Genomic DNA, 26,839 nt, shown 5'->3' with positions numbered 1-26,839 from the left:
CCCAGGGTCCTGGGCTCAAGCCCTGCATTGGACTCCCTACTCAGCAGGGAGTCTGTGTGTCCCTCTCCCTCTGCCCTTCCCCTTGCTTGTGCTCTCTCTCTCTTAAATAAATAAAATCTTTAAAAAAAACCCACAAATTAAAATAATGTTATAAATTAAAGACCATTTTAAAAATAAATACATATATTAAAAGGTAACTGATTTCCCATGGGTGTCAGACAGCATATATTTATTTTCTTCTCTTTTAGGTACCATATTACTAATTTTTATAAGCACATTTAATATTTATGTTATTAGGAAAGTAAAACCAATAGCCAATTCTGTTAAAGTGGAAGTTAATTTTTTTAGTAGAAGTCAAGTTTAATTTATAATCAATATTATTTTATATTCTCTCATAATTTTTTCCTTTTATATTATTACTTGCCAGCAAATACATGCTTATTTTTATATGTAGAAATTTTATACATGTTTCTATTATGGATTTTATTATGAAGTAATCAATCATTAGCTATGCTGTCAAAGAAATTAATCCTTACAGACGAGACTATACAGTTTATTTTTATTTTAAGACATCAAGAATTTTTGTTAATATATAGTGTCGCTGTACCTTGACACCTGTTTATAGAGGTACCTGGAAATTGACTATGTAACTGCAAATGACAATGTGTTTCTCTGTAGAAAAAGAATAGATGAAGTACGGTGTTTATGTAATACGTCTATGTTAAGGGTACCTATGAGCAATGAGACTTGGGTTTATTTTTTTCACATCCAAGTTTAGTCACTCTGGGATCCTGTATATACTATTTCCTCTTATAAGACAAGACTTCAATTCTATTAATAATAGATTATATGTTGTCTTGAGTTTTGCAGACAGTTTACTGTCATGAATGACTGTTGATAAAAAGAAAGACATCACTAATGTGTTCTATATTTCAAATACAGATTATACTTGTTTAATGTATATGTTTCTGTCTCTCTCTACTTTCTATCTACTTATTATGGTCAACATTTGTTGAGAATTTATTATATGCTAGACTTTGGAATGATCATTTTATACATTTAACCAGTTTTACTTCCCAGGAGGTTTGATTTCTTTCACCCTGATAGCTCACACTTATTGAATTTCCTTATGCCATGTGGGCACTTCACATTTCTTCATTTTTGTACAACTCAACTCTTTTTAGAGAATAGAGCTTAGAGCTTTTTTTCAGTTAATTTGCTTGACATCACTGAGCTAGAAAAAGTAAAAGAGACTTTCAAACACAAATGTGTCTAACATCGAATCTTGTATTTTTAATCACTTTATAATTTGTCAATGGGTGAGGAATCCACAGTTGGTAGAGGAGAGTTTTTATAATTTATTAATGTTTATAGAGCTCTTAATCCTTTGATGTTATTATTTTTAATCTTCAAAGCAATGTTCCAATTAAAGTATTAGTTCCATTTTAGTGATGAGGAAATTGAGCCCCAAAGAGGTTAAATGAAGTGTTTTAGCTTTAATAAGTTACTGAGCTGGGTCTTGAACCATGACTACCCTCCACCATCCAGGTTTTCGAAAGAAAGGGGTGGATTAACCATGAGACCGATACCAGACTATCTGATGATGCCCAGTGTGCCCCTCCAACCTTCCTCACAGAGAAAAATACAAAGAATAAACAAACCAGTTAATTACTGAAAATCACTTTCTAGGTCTCTTCCATTTCTATAGTTTTTATCCATATTACAAATGCAAATATTTACTAAAAGCGTTCTATGTAAACACTGCATCTGGTGCCAACAACACTGAAATGAATAGGTTCAATTTATCCTTTTAAGCAAGGAAGCCATAATACATGAGGCTCTATTGATGCTATATAGAGTTATATTTTTCAAAAATATGCTGTAGGAAGAGAGAAGAGAGAATGAATAACGACGACCTGGGTGTAAGGGCTTGAAAGGGGATGTCATTTGAGCTGGAACTTGAAGAATAAGCTAGATACTTTGACAAGCAAAAGAGTAAGCAAAGAGCAGGGCTTTCTGACAGAAAAAAAAAAAAAGAGCATGAACAAAATTATGGAGGCATGACAGAGCAGGATTTACTTGGGAAGTGGTGCCTAGAGGGGATAGTGAATTCCTATGTGATGAAACCAGAGAGGCAATTAGAGTTGGTCTGTCATCATGCCATAGTCTTCAGATGGGCAGTAGACAGTGGATTTAAGTGTACAAATCTCAAAGCCAACTGACCTAGGTTCAATCTCTATTTTTACCTTTCAGTAGCTGTTTGAACTTGGAACATTTACTTAGCCTCTCTGTGCTTCAATCTTTTAATCTGTAAAATGGTGATGATAACATTTGTTGTGGGCAATATACTAATAAGGCACTTGAAATAGTGTCTGCACATGATAAATACCCACAGTGTCAGATATTGGATGCTTCCATATGTACTTTTTATTTTAAGTGTCAGAAAAAACCTCGTGTCCTGAACAGAGCTTAGTTCAGGTCCTGACCATAGCAGACATCTATGACAGGCTTGGAGAATGAACCTTCAATGAAGTGCAATCCCGTGAATGCTTTTTTTTTTTTTTTTTTTTTTACTTTTGTTTTATTGTTTACTTCTTTTTCAAAATTGCTTCCTGGTACAAAGCTAAATGAAAAATCAGGCTGTTAATAGTATGCAGAATATAATACCATTTTATTTATATTCCTATAACCCTCAGACAATACAGTGCTGGAAAAATATATGCACAATTCTTAAGTGATTATATTTAGGCAGTGGAATTTATTGTATTGATTTAATAGTATGATACTATATGCTATGTACTGTTCTAAGCTCTCTTCAAATAGTAATTCATGAATCCTCATAACAACCCAATATGGTAGGTACCATGAGAATACCCATCATGTAGACAAGAATATTGAGGCACAGAGAGGTAAGTCCCTAGGGTCAAAGAGCTAAGAAGAGATTGTTTTCTATTGCTTTTTACAAGCTTTTCTAGGTCTTCAAAGATTTCTGTATTGAACATGTACTTGTTATATAATTTTAACATAAGTGTTTTTGAAAATATATCCTGGAGCACAGATGCATAAGGCTATCAAAATATTGACTTTTCATGTCCCCTACTAAGCAATGGGGAAAAAAGTCCCTCTTATTCTTTTCTTCTTGGCCTACACTTCTTCGGTGTGGGCAATAATTCAAGGTATTTTGATAAATGTATTTCTAAAGAAAATATATTTTCCAGTAGTTTGAGATCCTTTGGTCACATAAATAGGGAAACTGATATTCCTCAATTAATAAATAAAGTTTGACATTGTGTGCATGTAATGCACATGTCTAAATATATGTAATCCTGCTTAATTTTCCAACAATCTCTTACAGTATTTACTTAGTGCGTTAATTATGTCCTATCTCATTGGATATGTTTGACAGCATGTGCTACTGTTTAAGCTCAATTTATTTAGAGTATGAATAAAATATCAACATTTAGGAATAAATTGAGCATGTAGTAATGTGAATTCATAGGGGTAGAGAGGGAAATGGGAGGCAGGTTATAGTCTCTTTAGCTAGGCAGAAAATTAGCTATATTCCCACCGTGATCATGTATTTTCTTTATAAACATTTGTTTATTATGATATTATGACATATGATTACTGGAATCAAATTTTAGCTTACATTGAATTATTTTCTAATACCTAAGTGTTATTTTTTTCTAACTTTCTTAATTAAAATTTGGTATGTTAAGAATCCAAAGAACTAAGAGATGCTTGCGTCCATGCTGTATATTTTCTTTCAGTTGCTTACTGCAGTATGGACTTTAATTGTCACTAGTTTATGTTTTTCTGAAGTAGATGATTAATATAATATAAAATCAAAATATTTTAATTTAGCCAAAATGAACTTCTAAAATATGTGCATAATGAATTTACTACAAATATTAACTTGAAGGCATTAATAAACTCACCATCCACCGTGTCCTACCCCAACTTCTGACAATCACTTGGAGCAGATTCCCATGCTTGCTTTGAATTTTTTCAGATCTTGTTTAACTTTATTAAGAGCCTAGATACAGATCTGAGCACAAAGAATAATGACACTACACTGTATTTCCAAATAGTAAGGTGAGAGTTACAGTTACACAGTGCAACATTGTGCCAGAGTGTTTCAGGTGTAAACAGAGGGATAGCTAGCTCAGTCCTGGGTGGGCAGACATGACTTTCCAGAGAAGTGACATCTGCACTGTAACTTGAGAGGATGAGTAGATGACTGCCAGGCTTAAAAGATGGGAAGATAATTGAATAAGAAGGGAATCACGTGTACTTTGTGTCAAAGGCTGAAAAAGGAAGAGTATAACTTACTTGAATTTCAGTATCACTGAAATGAAATAAAGAAAAAGATTGACATAAAGTGTTGCCAACAAATCTATCAAACCTTTCCTAAATATCCCAGCTGCAGTGTTTGTTGTTGTTGTTGTTGTTGTTGTTGTTTGTCTTTTGTGTATATCCTTAGAATTTACCAAATTCTTCCCAGTGAGAAGGCATGTTTTACATAAAACAGACAGCGATCTCCCACCCCTCTGCTAGCAAGGTGGCTTTAGTAAGTTCCTCATTCTCTTAGTGATTGGTTTCTTTATCATAAAACTGTGAATGGTGACAATAATGTCCATCTTACTGGATTATTGTGAGGATTAAAAGAAAGACTAGAACAGTGCCTGGCCCATTCCATTAAATGTCCGCCATTATTATTTGATAGTCATTGCATATATGTCTCATCATTTCTAGTATATTGTAAAAACTCTTAAAGATAGAGACTCCATCTTATTCATCTTTGGTTCCTTCACAATAGCTAACTGATTTATACACATTAAAATTCCTCTGTTTTTAAATAAAATATTAAGTATTAGATGATATTTATTCTAACAGAATAAAGAGATGCTTAAATGTTTAGTTTCATTAATGAATGTAATAAAAATATGATGTTCTGTAGAGTTTCTAAAGTCTATTTTGGATCCTTTTTCTGCTGCTGGTCTTTTCCTGTAGCCTGATTAAGGGACACTTCTCTGGAAGTATTGGAAGTACTTCTTCAAATATATTTGTCAGACATTCTCTTCTCCTGTATAGACAGAACATGTATTCGGAAGAGTTAGTTTGATTATTTCCCAGGATCCAACACTGTTGGTTGTACTAGAACAGAATGTTCCAGCAGTTACTTCTATTATGTATACTAATTGGCTGCATAGCAGAATTTAAAGGTATCCATGGATGATATTACAGCATGATAAAACTATGGGAAAATGTAAGCATGTATTGAAGATTTCATCTAATGACTCTTAATTATAAGAAAGCAAATGAGTGCAGTTGTTTTTTGCCAAAGGGAGAAAGATATCAAATGACGTGGCTAAGATTCTTCTGAAAATCAACACCAGTCTTTGGAAAGAGAATGTATGATGGTATCTAAATCCTACATATTCTACCTGTGACAGTTCCTATGAATGGGAAATGAAAATCTTTTTGAACAAAGAGGACAACAAAATCCAGTAATTATAGCCACAGGATATTCTTGTGGCAAAAGGCAAAACTATAATAGGATATCCATCAGTGGGACAAATCTCTACATTAGAGAATGAAAGAAAACATTTAAATTCATGCACACTTACTGAAATAATAGCTTCATGGGACAAAAAAAAAAAAAAAAGACTTCCCTACAACATTATACTTTCTACTATTTGTCCCTTAGAAGACAAGCATACTGTATTCTTTTGAGTGTTTCTTACACAGTTTTCTGGATTTTTTTCCTATAGACTTTGTAAGGCTCAGCAGATCACGTGGGGAGCAAATATGCCTCTGAAAGCTCCTTCTGCCCATTTTAAAATTTCTCTTAAACGGTGAATTTTAAGACTGAAAACATGAGACCCAGAGCTGAGTCACTCCTGGTGAACTCTCAACAACACCCTCCGGGGGACCCAGAAATAGTACACGCCAGTCTTCCACGGCCCTGTGTTGCACCAGACCTTTTCTGAACCTCATACCTGGACAGTTAAGAGTCAATGAAAACAAAAGTTTAAATTCCACAGTTCCTCTTTCCACAAAGATTAGTCTTTTCCTTGAACCTCCGTGATGAATTTCTGAAACTTTCACTATCAAAGCTCAGTGCATAGCCTTGGACCCTGAAATCAGCATTTCTTACCTCTACACTTACAATGAGTGTTTAGTCAACATTTTTTACGTGAAGTCAAAGCTGTTATTTCTTATGACCTCAGATATGATTGTGTGTGTGTGTGTGTACAAAGGCTAGTTTTTCTGCCCAACCACCATATTTCAACTTCATATCTGCATAAGCACATATTTCCATGCTCATTTGATTAATGTTGAATTCTCCAGCAGGATCATAAAGTTGAGGAGAGTCAAACTATTTTGGTGTACATTACCTCTGTACCAGTAAACACTATGCCAGACACAGAATAGGGCCTCAATCAATACTGGCTGAATGAATGACTAAAGAAGTGAATAAATGGGGACACCTGGGTTGCTCAGTGGTTAAGCATCTGCCTCTGGCCCAAGGCGTGATCCTAGAGTCCCGGGATCAAGTCCCACATCAGGCTCCCCATGGGGAGCCTGCTTCTCCCTCTGCCTATGTCTCTGCCTCTCTCTCTCTAGCTCTCGTGAATAAAATAAATAAAGTCTTTTTTTAAAAAGTGAGTAAGTGCATAATAAAACTTCTTCCTCAAATTATTTGTGTAAGAATGGGTAACTCTGATATATGGTCCCATTATGACATTTTTCACAGTTTGAGACAAGAAGGTAAGATGACACAAATGCTTCATTATAAAATTAAATAATATATACATTAAAGATCGGCTTCATGTCTTTGTTTTATAATATTTGAGAATAATTTCAAGTTTCAGCAAACTGTTTGCAGGAATCCATATAGATTTATTTCTTAACTCATTGTATGGAATTTTACCTAAATATATACAATTTGTATAAACGTTGCCCACTGAACACTTATTGATATTCATATCTGCCTTGTTTTTTCTTTCTGTGGCTATTTTTAACTAACAAAGATACCGGTAATCATTGGTGATTTATGCCTCTGGAATGTGCTGGCTCACCAGTACCCTTTTGCCGAGATCTTTCTTTGGAAAACCCCACATGGTATCTGGGAGCTTCTCCAGACACTTGCATTATCATTATTTCAGTGGCCTGCTGAGAATTCCGCAGGTTGGATCCACTAGAACAGGGGTTATTACTGAAATCCATCATGAAAAATGTCAGAATGCAATAATGAAAGCAAGGCAAGAAATTTTTACCCAGTCAGGAATTCCTAAGTTACAGTGTTTAAGAGTTCCAATTTCTTTGCATTTACATTTTTTACCATGTGTCCAGCAGAGGATTTAAAATTCCAACACCCTTTGTCTTACTCTTGGCTGCACTCAAGATACATGGATTCAAAGACCAAATATTTAAGTTTTAGAGTTTTCTTAGGCACTCACTGTGGGATCTTTGCCAGCCATTTTGCACTCTTCGACTTTGATTGTAGATGCTGGCCAGAAAACCTGCTCAGAAAGGAAAATAAGTGTTGCATAATCCAACTTATACATAGGACAGCTCAGTCCTCTTCATTTACTTGATGCTAATGCATTTCTTTAAGGCATTTCTGTATTTATATGTTAAGACATTTTTGGTTATGAACTCAAATTCATAAAGATTTTACTACTTTATTGTAATAATTGTTTTTATTTCGCCCATCAATTTTTTCATTAATAGAAGTCTTTCAATTATATGTGCCTATTTCCCAATGACATAATATTAAAATGAAGTCATTAATGTATACTTTAAAATGTATATTTCCCTCCTTTAAAAGTATACTTTTCTCAACTGCTTACACCACAATGAATTTACATTTATATTGCTATTTGGTTTAATATTGTTTCTGGTAAACTACATAGCCAGACTGGTAGATTTACTTAAAACATGCCCCTACGTACTTCAACAACTAAAATCACTTGGATTGAATCCAAGAGATTCCCATCTCTGAAATACTCAGCTAGTGTTCTAAGTCGCTGTAGCCTTAGGTCAAGTCTGACGGTGACGATTATTTTTTTTTTTAATTGTCAGCCCACTGACCCTTGTTAAGATAATAAATTTAGAAGTCTCCTTGTTGTAATGAACTTATAATCAATTTACTTTTATTTCTTTACTACAGTGAAGATCAATTTATTTCCTTCTTGCGAAATAGAATGATAAATGTAGGTCACACTTGTTCACAAACCAGTGCACTTAATAACTGTGTTGCTTTTAAGGCCTTCTTGGATTACATGCAGATGACAAGATAGATCTTCCTTTCGTCTGCTCATTTTTTCAGGCTATACTGTATGGTTCTTTCTGTCTGTCTCTCCCTCTCCCTGTACATACACACACATACTTGTATGCAAACACATACACAGGAAGTATTTCCTTTCAGGTTTTAAAATGTTAAAATCTATGAAGCTAGACAGTGAGAATTGAACTGATTATATTTTCAGTACATGAAATAAGTATGAACTTCCAGTTATTTATTGACATACAGCAGCATTTTCTATAGTTCTAGAGGAATATATAATTTTTTAATCGTATTTGAAATTTTTAAAGAAAAAGGCATCTAACAAAGTCAACATGGCCCTCATGGAAATGACAAACTTACACTCAAAGGTTCTTGACTTATATTGTTAATATTCAAGGAAAGAATGTGATCTTTGCTGCCCACATATATCCGGTCCTGATCTTCATCCATCAATAATATCCTGTAGTCCAAAGGGTGGTGGGACAGGCTGAAGTATTCAGAGGTCTTGGTTTCTCGGAGCTCTGAAATAGTGAACAGCACAATGGCAATAGAGTATCTTGGTTTCACGATTCTATTATCTTAATGAAAATTATTTTATAGAAATATTTACCCAAAAAGTTAAAATATAATTTTCCTCCTACAATAATACATTAATTTAAAAACAGAATTATGTTAGTGGTTATTTTTATTTATTGTCTCTATGTTGAAATAAAAGACAAATAAATCAATAAATCCAATGTTGAAGTTTGTAATACTATCTTATTGCAAAATTATTCACATTTTGTAAGAATCTCAACTCAGTTTTATCACTGGCTATCATCCCCTCAAAATGAAACTAGATCAACCAAAAAAATACAGTAAGTGAGCAGACTGGACAAAAAAACCCAAAAGCAATGACAGTGTGATGTCTTCTTAGCTTCTCTCAATGTTTTATGGTTGTAATCAATACATTCATCATTTTAGGATTGGTATTTTCCTACTTTAAATATTTACCTCCTTAACATAATTCTAACTAATTTGATCTTTTTTTCTATAAATTACTTGAAAACAAATCTACTCTCTCCGTTACACCTCGTGCAGAAGGCAATGTTGTTTAAATGACAGTCTACCAATATATATATCTAACAGTAGAGCACAAATATTCAGATGATCTGAATATTTAGATTTTCAGTATCTCAATGATCATGGTCTTTTGAATTATATTATGTGTAAAATATGTGCCTGTACAGCTAAACTTTGAAGACAATGAATGCTCCATGACAATTAAAAGATCAATAATCAGTATAGCAGATTCAATTTTCTTTCTAGTCAAAATGCTTCTTCATACAATTTATAACTTTCCATTCAAATGGTTCAGTAATTCTTTATTCTTGGGATTATGATCTTAAAAGAGTGACAACTTTACAAAGGAGTTTGCTTTCACAGTTTACTGTGTTTCAATGATGGATTATTTCTGAATTTTAGACATTGAATTGCAAATGCACTTCTAGAAATTCTCATAGGCTGTGATGTGACTTAACCCAAAATCTGAAATAATAAAAATTCTTACAGAAAGCCTTGAACTACATTCTGTGAGCTCTTGGGCCATGTGGAAAGATAGAGAAGTCACAAATTTAACCTATTTCCCAGGCATATCAGTTCAGAATGTTTGGCATTATATTCTGTAAGCAGTTCTACATCTAGTCAATACACTGAAAATGTTATGGGAGTAGCAAAGTGATTATGAAGCCAGGCTGTGGCACCAAACTTCCTGTGACATTGAACAAGTTACTTAACCTCCTTGGGCTTTAATTTTCTCACGTGCAAAAAAGCAACGATATCACCTCTACTCAGAGTTCCATGGAAATCAATTGAATTACTACATGTGAATATTTGAAATGAAGACAGAAAAAGCATTTAATAAATTTTAATAATTATTACTGTTAGTATAGTATTATCAAATTTGAATTACTAGATACACATTTTCTTTTTTCATTTTCTTTTAATTTAAGGAACTAGATTCCTAAAATTACTAACGCATGATCATAAAACATAACAGTATGTTATGACATAACATGACAGTAAAGTGTAGGATTCTTTTTATGTGGAAGAAACCATTAAAAAGTAATAAAAAATACTTCAGAAGAGTCAAGAAGCAAGTTATGAGAGAAGACAGGAACAAAAGACATTGAAAGAGGATTTAAACAAGAGAATATATGACAGATCTGGAAATCGGAGACTTGGGATGCAGAGTGCTGTGTGGTACGTGAACCTAGTTAGAGGTTACTGAGCCTCAGTAGGCATCACAGACAGGTGATGACGTTGGCAGCAGTGGTGTCACTGGCTGAGCAAGACAGAGGAAAGGGATGTCATTCAGGAAAAAAAGCGAGCCCCTGCCAGACTTCAGAGGTTATTGCTGAAATAGGGGAGGAAAAAAAAAGACCCAAGAGCTCAGAACATGAGAAAGAATATAGAATCCCGTAAATGCCAATCAAAGGTTGCAAAGACAAAGGCTGCTTTGATTTTGCCTAAAATTCAAGGTGTTATATAAAGCTTACTTTTCATCAGATGGAGGAGACTCAGGGTTGTATAGTTTTTCTATAAAAACATCAGGAGAAAGGTACAGCTTGGGGGTGAAGAATAAAAGTTCAACACATACCTCTTCATAACTCTCCAGTGAAATACATAAACTAGAAAAGTAAAATGTGACTGAGTTTGTGGCCTCCGGGGCCCCAACCACTGGGGTGTGAATTCGAGCTTTGCCATTTCATTTCTATGTATTCTTGGCAGGTGCCTTTATCCCTCTGCACTCCAGTGGCCTCATGTGTAAAGTCAGAATAAGAATAACGGTGCCTACCTCATAGGGGGTGTTGTGAGGTTTAAATTGTTGATATACACCGAGTGCTTAAAAGAGTGTCTATCCTGTAGTTACTGGGGTTACATTGCTATGACTTGGAAAAGACATCGAGCTTCAGCCATCAAGATAAGAACAATTCCTTACACATGGAGGGAAAAATCAGATTCCCTGATTTTAATTTATTACTATATTTAATACTTCATTTTTTCACATGTAGAATGAACTCAAATTATTTGAAGAGGACAGTAAAATAATAAAATAAGTAGTTTTAAAGGAAAATAATTTGTGTGGCAGATCATTTTAAAGTATGTGAGGCTGGAAAACTAAGAGATGAGAATATTCCAGATGTGATGCTGATAAAGACCTGATACACTAAAAAAATGGAAAGGAAGAGTTGATCTGCAGAATGCTTAAAATAAAGGATTTGGAACTGATTTTAGATGAAGTTGAGCTGGGGTAAAAGGAAGCTGAAAACTAAGAACAAGAGAAAGAACATGCCTTGACTAGTTTTGAGGGATTTGAAAGGGGAATTTCTTTGGTAGAGAGATTATGTGAGTGTTGACAGATTAAATTCTAATCAAAGCAGATATGTCCCCCAAACATGTAAAATTAGAATATGAATTTGCCACTGAAAATATCAAATCTGCAGGTCGAGTTTTTCCAATTCCTCTCATGGGTTATGTGAGTCTTTAAGAGTCGACAGCTCTGAGGAAGCCCTAAGGAGAGTAATTCTAAAGTGAAAAGCAAGCACAGAGATGCACTGATTGTTTTATCCTAAAAGAGCAGCTCCGTGATTGAGACTGAAAGTGAATCGGGATGCATAGGCAACAGTGGGATGTGGTGGGAGTACAGAGTCGGAGTCAGACAGTCCTGAATTGAAATTCCAGCTTCATCACTTACTACATATATTATTTTAAGAAAGCTACCACAGTTTGCCCAGTGTTGATTTCCTCATGTATAGATCGGTGATGCCAACACAGAGCTCAAAGGATGTTGCACCAGCACACACTAGAGGACCAGCGTGTGCTCCTTTCAGCAAGAGACACTGTTGACCTTCCATCTAAAAGAGAATTTTCCAGGGCACCTGGGTGGCTCAGTGGTTGAGCAGCTGCCTTCAGCTCAAGTTGTAATCCTGGGGTCCTGGGATCGAGTCCCACATCAGGCTTCTTGTGGGGATCCTGCTTCTCCCTCTGCCTGTGTCTCTGCCTCTCTCTGTGTGTCTCTCATGAATAAGTAAACAAAATCTTAAACAAAAATTTAAATTAATAAAAGAATTGTCATTTTGTTCCCTGTAGGCAGAACTGGTCCATACCTACCATAGTTGTCCCACCCACCCCTAGCTAGTGAGTGGTTAAAATGTGACATGTGATGAGTTCTGGTCAGTGAGATCTAAAGGGAAGCCTTTGCAAGGGTATTGGAAGAGGTTTCTTCCATCTTAAAGACTACCACAAAAAAGGGGGTGATTTCTTTTTCTGCCTCTGGATATTGGTATGTAAGGATATGATATGTGCAGCACTTGTAGCTTACCAAGAAGATTGCTGAGAATGGCAAGCAAAAATCTAGAAAAAAAAAAAAACTGCCTAAAGAAATGATAAGCTCTGAAATAATGGTGGAACTGTTCTATCACTGGATTACTGTTATATATGATAAAAAAAAATCCACACTTTTTTTTTAGATACTTGATCTTTGCATTTCCTGCTGCTGAAACCCCTCCTAATTGCCACATCTAAGTATTCACAGCCCCTACCTGCCACCTTCTCATCCTATCATGGTTTGTTTCATTCCAGTATTTTTCCAGATAGCCTTTTTTCTTTTTCCATTTTCTTCCAAATATCTACTGAAATAAAAACAAGAGTGGGATCTCAGCTGGGAAAACAGCCTCAACTGAATTTTACTTGCAATTAGCAAATAATGGCAGTTTTCCTCTTTATCTGTTTCATTAGAGAATAATCAATTTCTTGCATTAGTTCAAATACCAGAGGGGGCGATAACTGCATTAACTAGAGACCTTTCTGGTCCAAGGATTTTATCTATTTTTCTGAGCCATAAAGCTATCTTCAAATTTAATTACCTGCCTCCCATTGACAGTTGACAGCTGTTAACCAAGGAAGATTTACTTAGGAAGTGCCCTGTTAGAAACCTAGAAGCCAAGGTTATTTTGTTTAAATGCTATTTAAATTGCTGTTAGTGAGCAATAATTGAACTCTGGAGCTTGGGAAAAAAAAATAAAAATAAAAAATAAACTTTTCTTTTCTTTTTTTTTTTTTTTGGAAGAAAGAGCATTTAGAGCATTTAGAATAAAAAGCATTGAGGATTTTTATCCATAAAAAGATTGACTGAACAATCCATCATTTTGGTTTAATGTAGAGCCAATGTTAAGTCAAATGAATGATTCGATGATTTGGTCACACGGAGAGAAAATGACTGATTGAATGACTTGTGTGGTGAGAGAAGGAAGTCACAGTTACTGGTCTTTCATCAGCAAGTCAGAGAATAGCACTGCCCTTTATTTCTTTAAATCTTAACAATGTGTCATCATTTTTATAGGGTTGGACATACAACGAGTTGTGTTGTTTCTCAGAACATGCTCAACTGATTGAGAAGGAACTTTGGCTGAGAGTATGTAGTGTTAAAAATGCAGTGCCCCACAAAAGGCAGTGCAGGTCTAAGTCCCTGGGAAAATCTCCTGGGAAACAGTATTTAAAAAAAAAAGAAGAAGAAGAAGAAGAAGAAGAGTACTGCATGCTTCTGCCCTGAAATCCGCATTATTGTAGAGTTCTATGATGGAAAATTACTGTAATGCCTTCCATGCCAATCCTCCCTGAGGGAAAATTTGCAGCACAAGATGCTTACCTGAAATTCATGTATTGACACGGATTTTCCTTTGTAATAGAAACTACTATGAGCCTTGAGATTTTAACCAAGTTTGGGAGAACAACACATTCCCCCAAAATATAAACCTTAGCACTATAAACTTCTGGGTTCACCTGACTATAGTCAAGATATTGCTGTGGCAATATCTTGTAATATAATGTAATATACAGTAATATATTCTATCTATAAATAACACTATCTTTAGCCACATAAGAACTAACATTTGTTCTGTTTAACTAGTCGGATATCTCAACATATCTCTGGTGACTAAATCAATAAAAATTCATTCATGTGCTCAGAAATGTGATCTCGGGGGAGGGGTGTGGAGAGTCTCCCTTTCATGAGCAATATATATCTGTTAAGCTATTAAGTAGGGGAACTCACTCACCCAGAATACTACATTATCTTTGGCCCTTTATAAATTACCAAGTAGAAGATCACTTGACTGAAAATCAATTCCCAGGGTCTCTCTATTAGAAGCCTAAGCTATGGTCACTTATTAATTATATTTAAAGTTCATGCTGAGGGGGGCACTTGACAGGATGAGCACTGGGTGTTATTCTGTATGTTGGCAAATTGAACACCAATAAAAAATAAATTTATTATTAAAAAAATAAAGTTCATGATGTGTTAATAGTTCTGTTTTCGATACATACATATTGAGCCCCTATTGCAGCCGCCTAGACACTGCTCAAATAAGAGGACACAAATATGAAGATCTCATGCCCTTACGACAATTCCAAATCTTATCTTACGTTGTGTTATTCTGTTTGGCTCGCCCACCCTGACCTTTCACCATAAATGTTAGCTCTCCCCCGGGGCAAAATGCACATCTACAGATTTCAAAGTAAATCCTTAGGACATCTTTTACTTCAGAGACATTGCTACTGACAGGATAATTTCCTCTCCAGAATGTCTTATCTCAGAAGAATTTTAAGTAGAGTAGGCTTAAATGACCCATCCTCTCCCTGAGGCTCACTATTTTGAAACTGGGTTAGAAATTGAACGCCTGGGTGACTCAGTGGTTGAGGGTCGGCCTTTGGCTCAGGTTGGGATCCTGGGATCAAGTCCCGCATCCGGCTTCCTGCAGGAAGCCAGCTTCTCTCTCTGCCTTTCTGTGTGTCTCTTTTGAATAAATAAATAAAATCTTAAAAAACAAACAAACAAACAAAAAACAAAACAAACAAACAAACAAAAAAACTGAACTTCACCAGTCCCTTTAAGACAAACAGGCAGTTAAAGACCAGAGCAGTGAAACCAGAATGAACAGATGGCTCCTAATTCCTACAGCGAAGAGAGGCTAGAAGGCATCTTGTTGAAACCACATTTGCTAAAAAATAATAGCTCCAAATAGCCACCACCTGTGGGCTTACCAGTAGGAGTAATGGTTCTAGGTGCTTTATAAACTCATTTCATTTAATTGGCATTCAAAGCCTTTGTGTTAGGCCTTAATATTTTTCCTTTCCACACATAATGAAACTAAACTTCAGAAAATTTGAGCAATCTAACCAAGGTCACAAAGTAATGAGTAGAAGAGTCTAGAGCCAGGACTCAAGGCAAGGTGAGTACCTTAATCCATGAATTTAACTAAATACCCTCTTGTTTTTCAAATCAGACTTTATTTAACACTACATGTTGGGCTTCTAGCATGTTCGCCCTGCACATGAGTCTGTGCAGTTATCAAATGTAATATAAGAAATGCCTCTGCTCTTCAATTTTCCTTGCTAGTTGTAGAGTGTGGCAGGGGGTCGGGGGAGGGGTGTCTACACTCCAAACAACTTGAGAACAATAAAAAAATTATCAGGGATGCTGTTCTTACTAAACCATCATAGCCAAGTCTGAGAAAGTCTACTGTGAAAGTGAGATGATAGAGTCAAACATAACCTCACATAAAGGTAAAAAGTTCTCCTTTTCTGTGGTTTTTGGTGGGTGGGTATGATTAGCTAAGTGGAAGCAAAATGCCAAATGGATGAAAGAAGGACTAAGGGAAACAGTTCTTTTCAGTGAGCCTGGCCTGGGAAGGGTAACAGTGAATACAGAATATCTCCCAGGAGTTGTGTCAGAGGGAAAATTAGCCAATACACAGAAGCCTTGAAGAAGGACGGCTCTCATTCTAGTTTGCCCCAGATCGTCCAGCTTGTGGCTGTTTTCCCAGCAAAATTATCAATAGTGCCTCTTTCACACTCTGAAAGGAGTCAAGATTTGGATGTTAAATTACACGGTCACTTCACTTTTAAGCCCCCTTTCTTGTTTGGCATGGCTTTCCATTACTTTTAGAACAACATCTAATATTCTTCATGTCCTTACTTGATCTGGTTGGAGATTACTTCACTAAAAAATCTCAATCATCACTTCTTACCTATTTTCTCTGTGTTATCACCCTTCTGGTTTTCTTTTCTTTTCACACTTCTAAATACCCCTTCCTCCTTTCTGCCTCAGGGCCTTTGCATGTGTTCTTCCTCCTTCTGACAAGATTCCTCTTGCTGTTTTCTAACCCCTACTCATAACTCAAGTAGCAATTTTGACGGAAGTTAAATTGGATGCCTCATAAAGGCTTCCTTGATCCTCTAGATGAGGTCAGGTCCTAGGTCTGTCGATATTTGCTCAACTTCTCTTTGTGGTTTTCTCTTAAAGCCTGCCTGGAAGATTACTTGAAATGTTCTAAAATACCACGGAGTAGAGGGTGAGGGACTAAGCCCTATGACTTGCTAAGACCCTCTCTGTCTCCTTTACAGTTTTACAGATGAAACTGCCTCTGAATACAAGACAAAGTTCTTTGTCCATTCAATTCTACACTTTTTCTGCTACATTGAGTCCTAGGATCTTTTAATCTTGGTGAATTAAAAATTATGAGCATGAAGGGTGCCAGGGTGGCTCAGTCAGTTTAGTTCCTGACTCTTGATTTCACCTCAGGTCATGATCTCAGGATCGCAAGACTGAACTCTGCATCAGGCTCCATGGAGCCTGCTTGAGATTCTCTCTCTTTCTTTCCCTCTGTGCTTCCACCCTCCCCTCCCCTGCTTATGCAGTCTCTCTCAAAAAAACAAAAACAAAAAATTCTCTCTCCCTTTCTCTCTACTTCTCCCCCAACTTGTGCCCTCTCTCTAAAAACAAAAACAAACTATGAGCATGAGCCAATAAAATAAGAAAAAATGCTATTAAATTTCAAAAATTCAGGCTTACATGATTATAATTTATTCCTACTAAAAGGTAAGGTGTATGGGGGGAAGAGAGGAGGGTCATTTTGGAATTAGCCAACTGAAACTAAAGTTCTAGTCTCATCATTTGTTGACACAGGGCTTGATTTGCTTCCCCTTCCCTCAATCACTCCCTTCTAACCTCCTCAACCTTAGGCCTAATATTTACTAAAGACAAAGAAGAATGAGAGATTATTTATAAACGAGACTGATCTCTGATGTTCTCTTGCAGCAATAAAGTGTCCATCAGGGAGAGTCTAGGTGGCTCAGCTGTGTAAATGACCTGAGCCGTGTAAATGGCCTTTGGCTCAGGTCATGATCCCAGTGTCCTGGGATGGAGCCTGAGATAGTGGAGAATCAAGGGTTGAGGGTCAGGCTTTCTGCTCACTGGAGAGCCTACTTCTCCCTCTCCCTCTGTTCCTCCCTTCCCTTGCTTATGCTCTCTCTCTGTCAAATAAATAAATAAATATTTTCTTTTTTAAGAAAAGGGTCCGTGAAAATAATCCCTTTACCACTGTTTATAAGAAGTATCTACTATTGTAGAATATCTGTAAAACTAATGTAATCTTTCACATTACTATAAATCTGACAGGAAGAAAGGTTATGTTTAAAAATCTGGCTTAGAAATATGACCAAAGAAATACAACTGTATCTTTTCTGGAAAAATGAAGCTAAATCAAAACCTAAGGCATTCTGTTCCCTACCTAAAGCACAATCTATCTGTGTTGTGTAGTTCAATCAATTGGAGAATTACAAATTCTGACTTCTCTTCCTCTAACCTCACTTGAGAGACATGAAAGCACACTTCTAGAATGTTAGGTGTCTATCTCTGGCTCCTTGTATGGGAAGTGGCTAAATTGTATCTCAGGGTATGAAGAATATACAATTGGGAAATAGCTAAGATGTCTTGAGAGTCTCTGAACTGGAAGGAAGTAACTTCTAGAAAGTAGAACCTAATATGAATCCCTTGTTAAGCTGTGGAGGACAGCATGGATGAGCTGAGCCATCATTATCATTGGTGTTCCTATCGTCAGGAAGGCTTCAGTTTCGGAGTGTCCACTTGAGACACAAACAAAGGAGATAAACTTGTGGAGGAGGAAACACTTCATCTGACACCTTCTTTCTAAAACTCTTGACACTTATGGAAAAGCTGCCTTGGAGCAAGGTGTTCAAAAAGCATTAGGGAAAAAAAAAAAGCATTGAGTAGATCCAAGGTAGTTAGCAAAATGAAAGCAGAAACATAACAACAGAAAGCCAAAAACAAAACAAAACAAAACAAAAAACAACTATGGAGAATGTAATAACAATTGGAGAATGGTGTACTTTAATATATCTCTACCAAATATAATATTGTGCTTTCATTATAATTATTTATGTAGAGATTTGAAGATATGGAAAACATTTTTCAGGCTATTTAGTTTTAAAAGAAGACTATATTCAATATGAAAACGATGAGTAACATTATTCACAGAAAATAAGAGTAAGAGGAACTATTTTAAAATATTAGCACTAAAAGTCTTTTGGTGGTCAGACATAGAAACGTAAAGACAAGAAGACAATACCTCAAACCAACACGTGTACAATGGACAGGGGGGAAGAACTGACATGGAATATTATACCAGCAAAACCCCAGAGCACACAGAATAAATACAACGGACCCCACTCCTCCACGATGACCCCAAAGTGACCACACTGGATCCATCATATGGAACGATTCTTACAGTAGCATTTACACTTGCCTATCACAGAATTTGAACTGTTTATTGGTTTTCCACACTTTGAAACAAAACTTCCTTTGGCTATCTTGTAGCCTTCTAGTGGAAACTTCCAGTCAACACCTTTGATTATAGCAAGAGTAGGAGGAGATTCCATGTGTTGGGTGAGGGCCCTTGTCACATCTCCACCCCCATAAGGTTCTGTGACCTTCATGCCACAGCACTCTATGACACAAACCTTACCTTTTTATAATATAGTAGGTTCTACACAAAATTAAATTATTCTTTGTGGTATATATTTATTTAGTCACCCAATAGATAGTATATAAGCCAGGGCTAGGTGGAAAGATAAAAATTCTTGGTCTCTCTCCTCAAAGTAGATAGTGAAGACTGGAGGGGGACACAAGCAACTATAGTACAAGCAGATGCCTCGGGGCACCTGGGTGACTCAGTCAGTTAAGCATGGGTCTCTTGGTTTTGGCTCAGCTTATGATCTCATGGTCATGAGGTGGAGCCACCTGTGGGCTCAGCACAGAGTCTGCTTGAGATTCTATCTCTCCTCTCCCTGACCCTTCTGCTTGTGCTCTCTCTTTCTCTCTCTAAAATAAATAAAGAAATCTTTAGAAAGAAAAAAAAAGATAACTCAGGAAATAAGAGAGAACTGACAGAAGGTTAAGGCTTCCTGGAAATAAGAAAGTCTTAAACAGAAGGAAATGCTTGACCTTATTTCTTCATTTAAAAAGTATTAGTTGAGCCACTTTACCTATTAAACCAATAATCACAGTGTAAATGCCAACATTTACCAAACACCAACAAAGTATGGTAAAAGACAGGATAAGTGTTTAAGGCAAGAGCAGCTGCTTTACATCAAGAGTCAGAAAAAGCCTCTGTGGGTAAATGTCATATAAGGTGTGACCTGAGGAATAAATATGAGTTGACAAACAGTTTCCAGAGAGTGGAAAGAACTTAACTAGAAAGCCTGAGATGGGAGATTCCATGATGATGAGAAGTTTCTGGAACTGATAAAGAGGAGGATTTGGGTAGGCTTTGTCAAGCAGAAGTAAGGAGTCAACCAATACGCAAAAACACAAACTTCTTGGATGTCACACAAGCAACAGGCAACAATGCAAACTCCTTGTGTCTCAAACCAAAGTGGTTGGAGTTTTCCAAAGTTGCCAAAGGTGCCAGCGGAAAAAAAATTCTGAGAAAGTGCAGGACATGATCACTTACACGTTTGTTAAACTAAAAAAAAAAAAAAAAAAAAAGTATGTTAAAAAGATAAATTCTGCTACTAAAGAGTTCATAAGAGCAAGATTATTTTATGATACAATATTGAGTGAGTAAAGCAGGATAAAAATATTTGCGTAACTAAACTACAAGATGTCTGCATAGAAATAAATACGCATGGACAAACGTCTTGGAAAATCTTCAACTTGTTAACATTCTTCTTTATGACGTGCTCAGTTAAAAATAAGAGTCTGATAATACTGATGGCTCAATTTAACCTTCTGTCAGTTTAAAAAATTATAATTACTCTTTAATCAAGTCAGGCAGCGCAGACTTTGTCTACAGACCTCTATGTTTTAAATAACCTCTCATGCAGGATCTGGTTGCACGGCACCTAACGAAATGCTGAACCACACAAAGAAAGAAATACCAGTTATCACTAACCAGAAAACTGCTATATATTGCCAAAATTTTTTGGTCTCTAGATCCTTTCAGGATGGACCACCCACCCACAACTTTTAGTAAGACAAAGACAAACTATTTGGACTTTAATAACCCAGCTCCCCCACCAGTCAAAATTCTTAAACTCTGCTCTCACTTGATGCATTCTTAAACCCATTTCATTTACACACAGAAAAGTATCATAAACTGTATACAATAAACTCTCAAATCTAAAGACCTGGGCTTCATGAACAAAGAAATACAGAGATGTTTTCCTAAAGAGACAGCTATTTTAACTAAACATTATTGAATTCAATGTGACTCACTGTTTAGCCAAGTTACTGCACTTGGCTTCAAAACAGAGAAACAAGTTGGTGAAATGTGGAGGACAGTGGAGACACGTTCATTTCACTTGAAACTCAGTCTCCTGTCAGTGCAGAAGCCTCCTCTCCTCCTTTCTTCTTCTATCTCTCTGGACATTGTGGAAAATACAAGGTCAGTGGCTCTCAGTGCTTGGCCGCTAGAGAAGAGTCTTGGGAGGGGTCCTTGGGCGTGTGCCTCTACATAGCAACACAGCTCCCCTTTGATTCTTTTCAAGAGAAACACAAAGGACCTGACTACGTTTCCTGCAGCTTTGAAAAGCCTCAGACTCATCATACGTACAGAATGTACGCACATACAATGTATACGCAGCACATTTCTCTTTTCTTCATCCTCCACTGGGAAACCATCTGATTCCAAACTTCACAAGATGGTATTTGGAGATGGGGTGGGTGAGGCATCATTCAGTCTTTCAAAAGAGAAGATCAGCGTTGCACTTTTCCACTTTTGCTCTGGAAACAATATATTTATCCTTCCTGGAGGCACTTCAAGGAGAATAGCACAATACGGACCCCGAGTGTATTTATTTTATAAAATGCTATTGCCTCCATGAGGTAAGCATTAGCCAAGACTGTCTCTTTAATTTTCAGGGGACAAGTACAGTCTTTTTGTGGAAATAAGGCACACTTAAAAGAGGAACTGACAAGCTATGGGAAACCAAAAGTTTGACCCAAGTATTAACAGCTCACGGTTGTCTTTTTAACGTGGAGTGAAGTTTCATTCCCCTGATTTATAGCCCGTTTTTCTCCTGAATTTCAAAAAGCAAAACATATTTTACTAGGCAAAGTGACAGGTGTAGATAGTTGGGATGGTGCTATTTGAGGGATTTCACATTACACAGTTCGAGTGACTTAGCAAGATTAAGTCAAGCAAGGCACTTTATGCCCTAAAACCAGAAGAGTAGATAAACAGGTTTCTAGTTAGGCATTTGCCTTTGGTTCTTCTTCATCAAAGAGACACACAAAGCTGTGCCTCCATAATTTTAGAACTTTGCAAATTTTATTACTCATAAATAAGTAATGTAAGAATAACCAAGATTGTCTTTTAACATCCAAGTGGAAAATTAATTTGAGTTAGTACAATTCAATTCCAAAAATCATATTAGCCTAACACCTAGAGATAACCGAAATGAAATTCTTTTGTTTTGTGTGTGTGTGTGTGTGTTTCACCTAATGCATTTCTGGAATAAGTCTGATGTTTGAAGGCAGAGATATCTATGCTCAAATCTTGGCACTGCATCTGACCAGCTATGTGGCTTTAGGCAAGTTATTTAAATTATCGGTGCCTAAGTGCTCCCACCTGAATGATGAAAGTAATACCTACCTAGTGGGACAAATATAACAGAAAGAGAAAATTTGTGAAACACCTCAAGCACAGTAGCTATCTATCACTTGTTAATTGTTGATCTCTGTGCCAAGATGAAAGTTTCAATTTTTAAACAGGATATTTGGGCACTGTCTTAGCTTTAGGCCATTACTCTGCAATTGTCTTCTGAGCTAATTTAGCTAAAGTCTGTGAATTAATATCCAATTTATATTGAAGTATAATTTGTGTACCAATAAAAAAGATGTTTCCAAGTTCTAGCAAAAATAATTCTCAAATTCCATCACAAAAAACAAATGATTTTTTTAACAATACAACTTTTCTTCATCTTTTTCCAGTCTGTCACTCTTGAATTACCACTCATGCTACCTTCCACATATTGAGAAGACATGAAGGACCTATCAACTTACTAAAAAAAGTTTGCACTGTCTTATTTAATCTTCACAGCATCCTACTAACTAGGTCCTACTGTTTTCTGCATTAATATATGAAAAAAATGTGGATGAATCTTGGGTAACTTCCCTAGTTTTGGATGTAAGTCTATATGACTCACAGTCCATGGTTCCTAGCCCTTCCTGGAGGATGAGAACACACTCAAAGGAGGATAGGGTCTCCTTCACTTTTCTCTGGGGATAGCAGTGTTTTTCAAGTTTTAATATATGGAAGAGAAATATGTAAATTGCTTATTAAAAATAAAAATCCATGGGAATAAAAATAGTTCCTTCCAGAAATACTTATTCAAAGAGTCTTCTCAGATCTCTCCGTTGAACACATCAAACTTATTGTAGTACCAGGGTGATTGCCAAAGAGATTGACCAAGATCTTCCTATGGTTGCCTCATTTTTATGATTCAGATCTTAACTGGCACCTAGTCTGAGGGATATCTGTCCTCACTTTACCTAAAGAAAGCCCTCCCAGGGGCACCTGGCTGGTTCATTGGTTAAGTGTCTGCCTTCAGCTTGAGTTATGGTCTCAGATCCTGGGATTGAGCCCCACACTGGGCTCCCCATTCAGTAGGGAGTCTGCTTGTCCCTCTCCCTCTGCCTTTCCTCCTATTCATACTCTCGTTCTCTCTTTCTGTCTCTCTCAAATAAATAGATAGATATAGATCTTAAAAACAAAAGAATGGCCACCCCTGTTATTCTCTATGTTGTAGTCATATTCTATTATCTTCAAGTTTTTAAAATTGTTTCTGGCCTTAAGTCTCAAATTTATTTTAAATATTATACTGTTTGGGATAGAATTAATAAAACTGTGTGACTAGTAGAATGGTTTAGAGTCTACACATTTATATGTGAATTTTTGACAATGCCTTTTTAGAAAATCATCTCATAAAGAACTCAAGATCTTCCAAAAAATGAAACTGTTTTTCTTCACAAAGATTTGCATGAAGATTAGAAATACTTTATACTTTGGCTCAATTCTCTTCTTTCCACAAAGAATTTAAGGAGAGTCTTAAAAATGCATGAAACAAGGGGCACCTGGGTTAAGCATCCGCCTTGGGCTCAGGTCATGATCCCTTGGGCCCTGGGATGGAGTCCCACTTTGGGCTCCCTGCTTAGTGGGGAGCCTGCTTCTCCCTCTCCTCTCCCCCTACTTGTGCTCTCTCTTCCTCTCTCTAGCTCTCTCTCAAATAAGTAAAATCTTTTTTAAAAAATGCATGAGATGGAAACAGCTGCAACATCTGTGCAGAAAAGCTTTCTCCCCAATTTTTCTCCCCAATTTTTTTTGGTGTGTGGTCAGGACATCAGGGTATATACCCTCCTTGCCACATCTTGTGTCATCTAGCAAAATTACTTAATTCTTTGGAGCCTAAGTATGTTAATCTGTGATGAAATCATATCTAATGGGTTTATTAGGATAAGTTAAGAAATTAAAGTAGTTAGACAGTTACAGGCACATTATTTTGCTCATCATATAGTGGCTGCTATTATTTTCTTATTTTCAGGGAATAATAGTAATAGCCTCCAGGAAAGTCAGACCTCTTTTTCCAAGTGATATATGAAAAATGACCAATGTGAGAAAACCAAAACTAGGTCTTTCTGTCCCTAGAGACCCTGTCCTTTCCAACTCACCATACCATCTTTCTACATTAACAGGCACCACACTGTGAACTCTACCTGACTGTCAATGGACCAAGTCTTTTTAAGGAAATGAATGCAGAGTGCTAATTGAGCACATCGCTGTAATAATTGTCAATATATATAATTATGCAATATAGCCATCATGAAAATATCACTCTCAATCTCTGTTTTATATAAACATCCTTCTTTTTGTCAAAGAATTTCACTCCTTACCTGCTTAAGGAGCAGAGCTCACCAAATGAAATCAGAAACTCAACAACAGATCAGTGAGAAATTGTTCTTGAGTCTCCAGTAGCAGCTCCTGAACCCTGCCTGTCCAACCTCTCCTACTTCACTGTTCACAAAGCACAGAAGTACTACTCTACTCTTTACTTCCCGTCCATGAGAGATTTCCACATCACAACTGTTCCTTCACATAAATTGAAAACTATTGTGAGGCAAAAACTGTCAGGAAGCTTGAAAATGGAAAACAAAAAGTAATCATAGTAATCATTCCTGTAGGCACAGAAAAGTGGACAACATCCTTTATGGCACCTTAAACTTTTTTAAAACATGTGCTTCCTGAGTCTTAGTTGGACATCACTAAACCAACTGCTATTGCAAATACCATAAAAATTTTAAAAAAATAAATCATGTCGCCTCGTAACCTATAGTCTTCAAGAGGAGATAGCATATGTTTATAGTAATATAATACAAAGCAGTAGAAAATAACAGTCTTTAAAGACTGGCATAGAATGAATGACACAGGAATCCATCATCCAACCTATAAACCAGGATATCATTCTCAATTCCTCCCTCACAGCCAATCAATCAGCTGCCAAGTTTGCTGATTTACCTCTAAAATGTCTCTCAAATCTGTCCTTTCTTCTCCATCCCAATTATCACCCTTTAATTCTACAGCCTTGTCATGTTGTCTCTGACTGGGTAATTACACGAAATAGCTAATTTCTCTTCCTGTCATTAGTCTTATCTCTTGTTCAAATATTTACTGAAAATTGAGAAAACATGGGCACTACGAGGCATTCTGTGTTCTGGGTGCTAGGGACACAAAGACTGTGTGGCTCTAACCTACAAATCAAGTGGAATTCTCACTTCATGTTTCTACCAGAGTCAACTACCATCCAAAAGTTAAGCATGACCACGTCTTTTACACACATGGCACTCCTGGCCCACTTCAAGTCTAAGTCTATTCAGTGACTTTGCTTTCCTAACTTGATTGTTCTGAGCCTATTAGAAGCTGTGGGGCACTTTAAGAATCTAGGAATTCCTAGGGCCTTTCTTTTTTTCAAAAATTTCATATGCGATTATAGTCATAAAATGTTGCACACAACTTCGGGATGTCACTGATACCTTGGAATTCATTTAAATATCCCTCCAATTTCAATGAGGAGAGTCCATGCACCGAGGTTATAAATGTCCCATTTAAAGGGAAAATCCCATGCCTACAAGTTTGCTAGGTAAGGTTTTTCATGACTTAACCCTTTCTTACTTCCTCAGCCCTGACACTTCGTATTTCCTCCTTGATCTTTTTGTTCCTACAGTCGAGCTACTTGTAATGTCGGACAAAACATCGTACTACCTCCTGCTTCTCAGCTATGCTTGTATTAGTCTTCTTTGCTTTATCTGTCTGGCTAACTTTTCCATGTTTTGAAGGCTTAACTAATCATATAATTTCTGTAGTCTTTCCTAATTATTGCTTTCTTTTCTGAGAAATGAGAATAATGACTTACCCTTATTTATTTTTAAATGTTTTATTTATTTATTCATGAGAGGCACAGAGAGAGAGAGAGAGAGGCAGAGACATAGGCAGAGGGAGAAGCAGATTCCTCGGAGAGAGCCCAATGCAGGACTCGATCCTTGGACCCAGAATCATGCCCTGAGCCAAAGGCAGACGCTCAACTACTGAACCACACAGGCATCTCAATCACTTACCTTTATTGTTAACATGATTTCACTGGCGCTGAGAAGTGTTTTAATTACCTATATTTAACCCTTGCACCATGAGATTTGTAGATCATGCTCCATGTCTTATAAAGAAACTACTCTTAGAGCAGTTAAGTATGTGCTGATCTACTATAGCTACAGAGTAGGAGAGTCGGGATTAGAATCCAGAATCCAGGAAAGCTTGACTTTAAAGTTCTTTCCATTGTAATGCTGTGAGTACTATCCATTCTTACATATATTAGGCCTACCCAGACTCACTTGTTCCACAAATCTAGGCACTTCTTAAAATTTGTACTACTTCTTTTAGAAACTTCCAGAATGCCTTTAAGAGACTGGTAAACTGTACCTATTCAGTGAAAATTATTTGAATTAATCTGTAAAAGTCCTTTATTTTTCAACCCAATTTGGGAGAGGGGAAGGAGAAGAGAAGAGAAAGGATTGTCTCAGTAGGTGGTGTGGCCTGACTTAAAGTATTTGTCATATACCAGGGAGGGAATTTGAGCGAGTCTATTTGCCATAGA

General features: G+C 36.5%; 1 protein-coding gene across 1 annotated transcript in view; it reads right to left on the bottom strand.

Moving 5' to 3' along the window:
* SEMA3C (semaphorin 3C) overlaps positions 1–26,839 on the bottom strand; it is a 180,195-nt gene that overhangs the window by 86,260 nt on the left and 67,096 nt on the right. Inside the window, exons 3-4 of the mRNA XM_077863864.1 lie at positions 8,657–8,817; positions 7,467–7,529 (exon numbers count right to left, since the gene is read on the bottom strand). Of these exons, the coding sequence (XP_077719990.1) occupies positions 7,467–7,529; positions 8,657–8,817 (224 nt within the window). The remainder of the gene's footprint in view (positions 1–7,466; positions 7,530–8,656; positions 8,818–26,839) is intronic.

This window comes from Canis aureus, chromosome 21 (assembly GCF_053574225.1).
Source record: "Canis aureus isolate CA01 chromosome 21, VMU_Caureus_v.1.0, whole genome shotgun sequence".
In the NCBI taxonomy this organism is placed as follows: domain Eukaryota; kingdom Metazoa; phylum Chordata; class Mammalia; order Carnivora; family Canidae; genus Canis; species Canis aureus.
Note: the sequence above shows the minus strand (reverse complement) of the source record. Positions and strands in the feature narration are given on the sequence as shown.